We start from the raw sequence: 10635 nt of genomic DNA, 5'->3' as shown, positions 1-10635 counted from the left end.
CATTGCCAGTGAAAATTACGACTTTTGATCTTCATCACCAAGGGCGTTGCACAGAGATTATAGGTTTGTATGTAATAGGGGACTGTTAGTCCTTGATATTAACTTATCCATCTAATGTAGATTTGCATTTGTATTATGTGCATGGGAAACATGTGATATTATTGCCCTGTAAACGCATAACTTATTATCCATAAAACGAGAGATCATCATTATTTTTTCTCCTTTCTTTACTTCTTTATAATATTAATGGCTCTGTTCCCTTAGATTTGATTTCTATTTTCTGTGGAACCAAAACATTCTACATCTTTTCATTGTTCGCTTTACCAATATCTCTATATTCTAGCAAACCTGGCCATACTATTTGCTCATGGAGGAGTTGTAGTCATTAGTGTATATATATATATATATACAACGTGAAATTTGATGAAATATGAAATCTAACTGATTTCGATCCGCACCGGAGGCAATATGAAATCAACAGACTAAAAACTTAACTTATCCAATCCAATTTCGGTGGGGTTGGATTGAAGCTTTTAGAAATTGGTTTGGGGATCAATAAAAAATGATATGGAAATTCATGTTCAACCTAATATAGGGTTGAAACTTGAAATCAACAGTGAATTTTGATGAATACCAGGTGATTGGTTTACATTTTTACCACATGGTTGATTGATTGTAAATGAAGTTCAAAATATCAATATAGCGCATCATATCAGACTTATGAGTAAACGTGGAATGGAATGTCACAAATCAGAACACTTTAAACATGCATGGATAGTACAATTCGGACCTCAATGCCTCAGAATAAAATAGAGAGAATAGGTTTAAAGTACGGTTCAACCCAGGGTCAGAACTTATGGGTTTAAAGTACGTGGGTGCCAACTTGGAATTGATGCCAATTTACAAGCGGGCATTAATGTATAGTGTAGATTTGACATTTTGAATGTTAAATTCTGCAATGAAATTCAAAAATCTTCATTGGGCCTGTTTCGTAATTCTCCACATCCATAAAACTCAACCAATTTGTGTGGAATTTTTCATTTGATTCTTCTCTGGGCTAACATCCCTACTCATTAGATTCTTCTCTGTAGAAGTGGTTTTTTTATGTTTCATTTATTTCTTCGAAACTAGTTCAGAAGGGTCAGTTTAAGTCCAAACTACCCTCTAAATCATGGTCTAACCCAATACAACCCCTATAAAGGAAGCTCCCAGCACAATACATATCGGCTGTCAAAATGGGCGATTCACGACATCCATGTTACAGATCAGATACCGTGCCCCCCACCCCCACCCCCTACTACAATTGATCACAATCTGTCAGCCACGGGTTTGGATTGGTGTACATATCAAGTATGAAGAACAAGTCACTCCGGACCTTCTATCCACATGCACTATACCATTTTAAGATTTGAGATAGCCATATATATTTAATAAATGGCACATGATCGGAGATGTAATAGAAAGGAAGACTCTGGTCTATCTGCAAAGGGGTGAAGTCCCAATATGCCCAAGGTGTGGGCTCACAGAACAAGAGAATCGATTAATTCTACTCACCGTAGTGCAATGCTAATTAATCCATAAAATGCCATCCTACAACTTTAATTATCGCCTACTGCTGACCAATCTGAAACCAATTTCATGATATCCTTGAACAGAAAACACATCATCATCCTCCAATAGATGTTGTAGGAAGATCACTTTAGCTTCCTCCACTGCAATTGCTCAGCATTTAGATAGCAAATGTTAACTGTTTCTACATGGATGTATATAAACACTATACTACTTTTTTGGAATCGTGTAGAAATGCGCTTATTGCTAATCATAACCAGATATAACCAAATAGACTAATATGAGTTGCAGGAGACACAAGACTGGTGATCATATTCATAAAAACTGAATGCATTATATAATGGAAGATCGGGAGCAGTCAGCAGCATGATAGAAACGTGGAGTACTGCAAATATCCATAACAGATGACAAGGAACTCAGCAAGCCAACTAGTTGCTAAAACTATGTCACAACGGGGGAAATGCAAAATACAAGAATGAAGCAAAAGAGTGCCTGAAAGATTTGCATTCGAGGACATGAGAAGAAATTTACCGATTCATCATAAATTTGAAACAAAATTCAACTATCATAAAGTAAATTCAACATCTAAATGTCATGCCGAAATTGAAACTAAGGCATCCTAAAATAATTCCAACTTCATAAAAGTAGATTAGAGAAGTAACAAAATTCAACACAAAATGACAAAAAAAAGACTCTCAGTGCCTTCAACAAGCCACGTTTAAAAGAGAGAAGTGCCCTTCCCCTTCTTGTCCCCACCTATCTCAAAATGCTTGCACCTCTGCAGAAACCAATTAAGATAAACAGAAGTTAGTGAACGAGTAAACACAACAAGTGAAAAAGTTAATAAGAAAATAGCGAAAGGCATGCCTTAATGGGGTGCTGTGAGACATGCTTGCAGCTCTGGCATTGCAGTCTCAGAACAATCTTCTTGGTAGTTTTTGCCTGGTTAGAGAACAAAGAACAAGTTTAGTGCAAAACATATCTCTCTATGTAACAACACATCAAAATCTAGAATTGATGGCATTACATAGATCAACCTGGCTAAACCACAGCATTCAAAAATGCGATAGTAACGATCTCCTGTGAGTGATTTCTTAAAGCAAATGCGCATGCTATTTTATATGTGTGAATGATTAAAAAGTCATGATCAGGAATACACAATCCTAACGAGTTTCTGTTCACACAAAGGGGACCATTAATAGTCCTAATCCAGAGAAATCATGTTTGAAAGGCTCATTTTTAAACAGTCTCCAATCTTCAGCACTAGAAGGGTATTCCAAAATATGTATTTCGATATAATATCTAATATTACTACTTTGGAGTGTATGCTCTGCAAACAAAAACCCGGATCAATGTCAACCTAAGAACATAAGCCTAGACCAATACTCGCATCATGGGTATTGGATAGTGTGGCTACTCAGACCAACTAAGAATGATCAGAATAACTATTTCTACGAAATTAACGATCAAAAAGAAACTATTTCTACGACTTTCTAGTTGCTACTGGCAGAGCTCATATCTTGTCATTTGAAAATAAACACAAAGAAAACAAATTAGAAGTATGCCCAACAAGATTCACAGATGTTTCTACCTGAAACGGATAAAAGACAGAAATATCTAATTTCTAGTGTTGATGGGTTGATTTTTTTCACCTTCTTATGGAAGACAGGCTTTGTTTGCCCACCATAACCTGACTGCTTACGATCATAACGACGCTTCCCCTGTGCAGACAAACTATCTTTCCCCTTCTTGTATTGCGTCACCTTGTGTAAAGTGTGCTTTTTGCACTCTTTGCTCTTGCAGTATGTCTTCTTAGTCTTTGGAACGTTCACCTGTGAAATTTTTCAAGAAAAATTTTATGCTCAAGCAAAGAACCTTTGAATTCAAGCAATAAATCAATACGAAAAGACTTCTGGGAAGATATCGAATAGGCTATAAACCAAGAAATTAAACAACCAACATACATTAGAGAAGAGGTTGAACAAGGATGAGAGAAAACACACGAACAACTCACCATTGCTGCAGGGTTTTCAGAGGCTCAATTCACTCCTTTCCCTGTCGCCCCGCGAGAAATCTAGTGAGAGAAAATAAAGAGGCCCTAGCAGTTGACCTTTTATATCAACACAAGGATTCATTAGGGTTTTGTAAAATGACAAAAATAGCCTTGAATAGAACCGAGCGTGAAATGCATCTCACCGTGAATTGATGTCAAATTCACGGGAGATGTGGTTTATAGGGGGAGGGCTAGTAGTAGGGGAATTTAGAATTCTGTATTGGGTGTATCCTTATTTTTTTGTTTTAATTTTTAAATTTATCCCCATTAATAATACAAATTTATTATCTCATCTCATTTTTTCATTATTAAAAATGAAAACTATCAAAGGCTCTTCGTTGAACACCTTGATTTTTATTTTCATATTTACCCCTATTAATAATGCATATTTATTATTTCATCTAATTTTTCATTATTAAAAATGACACCTTGATTTTTATTTTCAAATTTACCCCTATTTATGATACAAAACAACCAAACTAACATATACCCCTTATTTAAAAAATAATAATAATAAGAAAATAATCAATTTTTTAGTAGAAAACCTAATGTTTATTTACAAATCTACCCTTAAAAATGAGAATGATCAATGGCTCTTCGTTGAACACCTTAATTTTTATTTTCAAATTTACCCCAATTTATAATACAAAACAGCCAAATTAATATAAAGCCCACTATTTAAAATTTTTTAAAATAAGAAAATGATCATTTTTTTTCATAGAACACCCTCGTTTTTATTTACAAATCTACCCCTATTAATAATACAATTTTGAATGGGTTTATAACCAATCTAGCAATTTCACAAGTTTCTATTTTACCCTTATATATAAAAGAGACAAGTGCCTTAAAAAGATGAATACGTGGACATCCAAATTCTCCATGTAATGGTTACCCTATTAAGGTAGTCATAATGTTGGTTAAATTTTTATCAAATATCAATGTGGCTACACTATGGTTATCCGACCAGAAAAAAACAAGAATTACTCAAGTGACCTGTTTTATTTTACCCTATGGCCATTATTTCCCCCAAAAACCATAGATTTGGTTAACAAACTATTGACCTAGGCAGTCAAACCGTTCAACGATTTGGCCGATTTTATTTTATTTTTTATTTTTTTGTCAGAATGAGTCGTTCATTCTGTTCGAACCGTTCAACCCAAGAACTAGACCCTTGGTTGGTTCATTGTCCGAGTCGGTTTTAAAAACCTTGGACCGAACAACCCTCACATTACTCTAGATTGTTTTCATGATATTAAATGAAATCAAATCATCACGATAAGTTCAAACTTTCTCCTTCAATAATAAACTTAATTGATAAGTTGAATGGATGTACCTCCCCGTTTTTAATAAAAAGTGATCATATTTATAAAAATCCTCCAATTTTGAACCTAAATAGGGGTGTAGAACGTTATATGATTTGAATGCTATTTCTTCTTATTTGGATTCACAATGAATTTAGTTAGTTTGTTATTTTTTAATTTGTCTAAAATCTAAATTTTGATTTAACTTGCACTCTCTCTTTTGGTTTCTCTTTTATGCTTTTTTTTTGTTTATTTGTTTTGGGTGTATAGCAGCTTTTATGAAGAGAAGGGTGATAATACAACCCTACAACTTGCAACTAAGATAGTGGTTTGACTCTTCACTTTTAAACAACTTTGGGAAGACTACTATTTCTGATGAAGGGTGATTTCACCCAATCTATGAAATGGCGACACATGGACATTGACCCGACGTAAGCGACAACTCAGCATTGTGGCCCGGTACAACTAAGTAATGGGCCCCTAAAGCAGCTCCCCACGACGCAAGCTTGGGGTTCCCCGAGCTACCCCCAAAGGGATATTCCAAGGCAACTTCAGCTCGCAAGTTAAGAAAACCAGCTCACCCGAACTCCCAAGCAGACAAGTCATCCCGATGACTAATTCTACTAAGGGTACTCCTGAAGTATTCTGAGCTCGCTACAAAGTAGCTCGCGAGTGGGTCGCACGAGCATTCCACAGGAAGCTTCTATCTGACAGGCCTTACCAATTAAACTGCGCCATATCCCCTACTGACGGCGCAGTCCCTGTCCTTTCTGCAGTTTGCGCCCACGTCTCTCAGTACGTGGAGGCGTGCCTATCACTTTGGAGACGTGTCACTCGCCCGGGTAAGGAGTACGTTACAACGGCCACCTGCGCAGCCCTGGCAGGTAATGGCTGTAAAAGGGGCCCAGTGGCGGTTATGTCTGATCTCCCAAGGAGCGCCCCTATAAAAGCCCTCAGGGCAGAGGAGAAACTTCTGTTGAAAAACCAAAAAATCTCTTGAGTACAGGAAAACTGCGCAACCTCCACTCTTAGTCTTCGTTTTTCCCTTTACTTCCCATGCACAGTACTAACTTAAGCATCGGAGTATTCCCACCGGGCAAATCCCCGGGAATCATTCCTTTCATCTTCTCAGGTCCCGCTCGTTGCCAACAACGAGCCAATCAGCGGTCAGCTAGGAGTGTCCAGATCGCGCTACATCATTTGGCGTCGTCTGTGAGAATCACTTCAAAAGGCCTTTCCCTCTAAACTCTTTCAATTCCTTCTTCTTCCTTGAATCAATCCAACATTCATGGCTTCCCCTAGAAACGTCGGACGAAGTACAAAAATGGATAACTCCAGGGAACAACCCCAGCTTCCTATTGTCTGTATCGAACAGTTCATTGTCTCCCTCCTAGCCGAACAGAATCCCCAGCTTAAGCGTGCCTCTCACAATGGCACCTGCCATCGCCCCACTTCCTGCTACAATTGGAACAACATTTCGGTTGTGCCCCCCGCGGCCAGCCCGAACCAACTGGAGGACGTAGTGCAGTGCATGAGGGCCATGCAGGCCCAAATGCAACAGTTTCAACAGCTCCATCTCTATCAACAGCATGTGCTGCACTAGGTCTCCTAGTACCAGTATCAGCAGCAGTTCCCCCAGCTGCCCCAACCTTAGCTTCAACAGCCTCAACTCTAGCCTCAGCACCGGGTCTCGCCGCCAGAGCAAACGCTCTAGCCGAGGAGAGGCCCCCCAAAGTATCCCAAAGAACCAAGCCTCCCCCCATGGCAGACGGGAGAGACCGGCTACCCCGATCTTGCTGCGGGCGGACAGGTCGAGAGGACCCCAACTCGGCCAGACAACGTCGCCACGACAGTCGAAGTTTGGAACCCCGATCCTTGAGAATTGGTTCAAAATCCTAGTAGCAGACTCCAAGCAGGCCCCTTCTGTCAGTAGCCATCACCAACAAACCGGGCTACCCCTTGCGCAAACTGTTCTGTATTGCACGGAATTAAGCAGCACAAACGCCGAGCCTGTCAGGATGCAGAGGCGCCGACACTGAGCTCGCCAATCTATCACCTGCGATTTGCTTGAGCTCATGGGCAAAGAAGAGGTAGGCTCAGCCGAAGCCAAAGCTCCCCTTCTCTTAGTTCCGTCCCCTATCTTCCGAACTCCTAGTGGTCCCGATGCCCAAGGATTTCAAGCTCCCCCCCTCTTGACAAGTATGACGGGTCGTTCGACCCGAGTGATCATGTAGATGCCTTTTAGTCACAGATGCACCTAGAGCGAGCGAGTGAGTCGTGCATGTGCATGGCCCTCTCCACTACGTTCAGGGGAGCAGCCCGCACGTGGTACCGGAACTTGGCACCCGAGTCAATAAGAAGTTGGGCGCAGTTCGCACAACCCTTCACATCGCACTTTGTCACCAACAAGCAGTGCCCTCGAACTGAAGAAAGCATCTTCAACATAGCACAAAGGGAGAGAGAGTCCATCAGGAGTTATATCCAGCGGTTCAACGACGCTTGTATGCAGATACCGCGCCTGGATCCTGTCGTGCGCCTTGCAGCGGCCAAGAAGGGCGTGAAGCACAAAGAGTTCAAGTGGCACATGGTCGTCAACCAACCCGCGACCATAACCGAGTTTCTGAAACTTGCAGATAAATTCATAGCCACCGAAGAGGAGATCAACCATAAGGATGAGGGCGCACCCGAAAAAAGAAAATTAGAAGAACCTCCCAGTCAAGAGGACACTCGAAGAAAAAAGGAAACAGCTCGGGGTGCAAAGTCGGGTCAGTTGTTCAGAGCTCCTGCTCCGGACCGGACTGATTACACTCCACTGAATGCGAAGCGGGCCGAAATTCTGATGGCAATCAAGGACGCCTCGTACATGAAGTGGCCACCCCGTCTGAGGGGGAATCCCAATGATAGAAATAAGAATCTATATTGCAACTTTCATAAAAACCACGGTCACAATACCGAGAGTTGTAAAAACCTCCACAACGAGATAGAGGGAGCTCATCCGTCACGGATATTTGAGGAACTTTGTACAAAATATAATAATAATAATAATAATAATAATAATAATAATAGAACAGGTTGGCAATGGGAGCACAGTAGAGACGCTCCCGAATCCAGCAGCAGGCCAGCTGAACAATCGCAGAGACAGCCTCCGGAGGAGAGGCCAGTTCGAGGGACCTTCCACATGATAGCGGGAGGTTCAGTCGTTGTGGGTTGCACCTCAGCGGCAGCTCGGACGTCGGTTCGTGAGGTCACCCGGGAGGAGCAGAACCTCCCAAAGCAGCCAAGAACAGAAGAGCCAATTTTCTTCACAGAAGACGATGCACGAGGGGTCCATTACCCCCACGACGACGCACTCGTGATAAAGCTGAGGATCAACAACTTCAAGGTCAGGCGCGTACTCGTCGACTCAGGCAGCACAGCCGACATACTTTTCAAAGCTGCATTTGACCAGCTCCAGTTGCAGAGAAGTGACCTGAAGCCCGCGTACACTCCTTTGGTAGGCTTTAGCGGTGAAGAAGTCCGGCCCCTTGGAAAAATAACAGTCCCGGTAGAGGTCAGCACGTGGCATTGTGTGGCCATATTCGAGCACAACTTCCTGGTGGTAGCGACCCCCTCGCCCTACAATGCCATAGTAGGTCGACTGATCACCCATGTCTTGCAAGCGGTGGTCTCCACTTACCATTTAGCCATGAAGTTCCCAACCGACTTTGGGGTGGGAGTAGTGCGGGGCGACCAACTTGAGTCCCGTAAATACTACGTTGCCGCCCTAAAGGGGAAAACCAAAGTAGCTGATGACCTTGTGCTAGAGCAACCCACGGAGCAAGGCGAAGAGCGAGCCATGCCCATGGAAGAAACGGTCGCGGTCTCGACCTCGACAGCAGACCCAACTCGGACACTCTAGATCGATGCTTCCATCCTAGAGGCCCTACGATCCGAACTAGTAAGTTTTTTACTTAAAATTTTAGATATTTTTGCTTGGTCCGCAGCAAAAATGTCTGGTATAGACCCCAAACTCATAACTCACAAGCTGAACACTGATCCTATAGTTAGGCCCGTTAGACAGAAGAAATGCAACCTAGCCCCGGAATGGTGGAAAGCAGAGGATGAGGAAATCGAGAAGCTCCTCGCAGCGGACTTCATAAGAGAAGTCCAATACCCGAGCTGGGTAGCCAACCCCGTCCTGGTAAAGAATGCCAACGACAAGTGGCGCATGTGCGTTGACTACATCGACCTAAACCGGACTTACCCAAAAGACTGCTTCCCGCTCCCCCGAATCGACCGTCTGGTGGATGTGACCTCAAGGCATGAGTTGCCCAGTTTCTTTGACGCCTATTCGAGCTATAACCAGATCAAGATGGATCTGACAGACAAATAAAAGACTGCCTTCATCACAGACAATGTTATGCCCTTCGGGTTAAAAAATGCAGGGGCAACCTTTCAGAGACTTGTAAATAAATTGTTTACGCCGTTAATAGGCAGAAAAGTAGAATGCTATGTAGACGACATGGTCGTCAAAACTCAACTTTCACATGAATTAATACAAGACTTGCGTTCCGTTTTTGAAAATTTGCGTAAGTTTAATATGAGATTGAATCCAAACAAGTGTGTGTTCGGTGCAACCTCAGGTAAGTTCCTAGGATACATCATTAAACAGCTCGGCATTGAGGCCAACTCGGATAAGGTTAAGGCCATCTTGGACATGAAACCACCCCGAAAGCTTAAAGAAGTTCAGATGTTGAATGGCCGCATAGCCGCCCTAAGTCGTTTCATGTCTAAATCGGCGGACCGTTGTCTGCCGTTCTTTAAGGCAATAAAGAGCAAAGGGTTTGAATGGACCCAAGATTGCCAGCTCGAGTTCGACGAGCTCAAAGAATACCTCACTAGTGTGTTGACCTTAACCCGGCCCGATGAGGGCGATGTTTTAGAACTCTACCTCTCGGCGAGCGACGAGGTGGTCAGTTCGGTACTAATAAAGGAAGTAGATCAAGTCCAATGACCAATTTATTATGTTAGTAAAGTATTGCAGGGAGCATAAATGAGATACCCAGAGATGGAAAAGATAGCATATGCACTGATAATTGCAGCTCGGAAGCTCCGTCTGTACTTCCAAGCTCATACTATTATCGTCCTTACCGGCAAGCCTTTGAGGCAAGTATTGCTTAAGCCCACGGTCTCCGGCCGGCTAACGAAGTGGGCCATCAAGCTCAACGAGTACGACCTCTAGTACAAGCCGTGAACTGCCATTAAGGCCCAAGCCTTAGCAGATTTCATAGCCAAATGCACATTCAGTTCCAAAGTTCTCAGTTCGGTTGAACGCGAGGCTCCCACCTCGGGTGAGCCCGAAGCTCCCGTATCGCTCAAGTCCTAACTCGGCCAACCGCGAGCTGGGATGAGGAGCCATGGATGCTTCACGTAGATGGATCCTCGAACCAACAGGGCAGTAGTGCCGGAACAGTTGTACATGGCCCAAGCGGCATGAAACTGGAGTACGCGCTACGCTTCGAGTTCGAGGCATCCAACAATGAAGCAGAATACAAGGCACTGATAGCCGGACTAACCTTAGCCTGAGAAGTAAAAGCCAAGCACATCGTTATCTGCAGCAACTCCTCAGACAAATCCCTAGGTTGGAGAACACCGAGGCCGATGCCCTCTCCAAGTTAGCTAGCACTAGCGACATCACCATGAGAACCATGTACATAGAGGACCTGTCTCGGC

The 10635-nt window shown here is 42.8% G+C and overlaps 1 protein-coding gene across 1 annotated transcript; it reads right to left on the bottom strand.

Moving 5' to 3' along the window:
* Nucleotides 1-2085: 2085 nt before the first annotated feature.
* Nucleotides 2086-3801, bottom strand: LOC148864083 (large ribosomal subunit protein eL42). Its single transcript, XM_088977446.1, has 4 exons — nucleotides 3584-3801; nucleotides 3222-3401; nucleotides 2437-2511; nucleotides 2086-2347 (listed from the first exon to the last, which is right to left on the bottom strand). Exons 1-4 carry the CDS (start codon nucleotides 3584-3586, stop codon nucleotides 2288-2290), a joined length of 318 nt encoding a protein of 105 aa, XP_088833572.1. The 5' UTR covers nucleotides 3587-3801; the 3' UTR covers nucleotides 2086-2287.
* Between the last annotated feature and the right edge of the window lie 6834 nt (nucleotides 3802-10635).

This window comes from Nelumbo lutea, chromosome 3, assembly GCF_056320005.1.
Source record: "Nelumbo lutea isolate HS-2025 chromosome 3, American lotus-T2T, whole genome shotgun sequence".
NCBI classification, from domain to species: Eukaryota; Viridiplantae; Streptophyta; class Magnoliopsida; order Proteales; family Nelumbonaceae; genus Nelumbo; species Nelumbo lutea.
The sequence above is the reverse complement of the archived record's forward strand: the minus strand, read 5'-3'. Positions and strand labels throughout refer to the sequence as shown.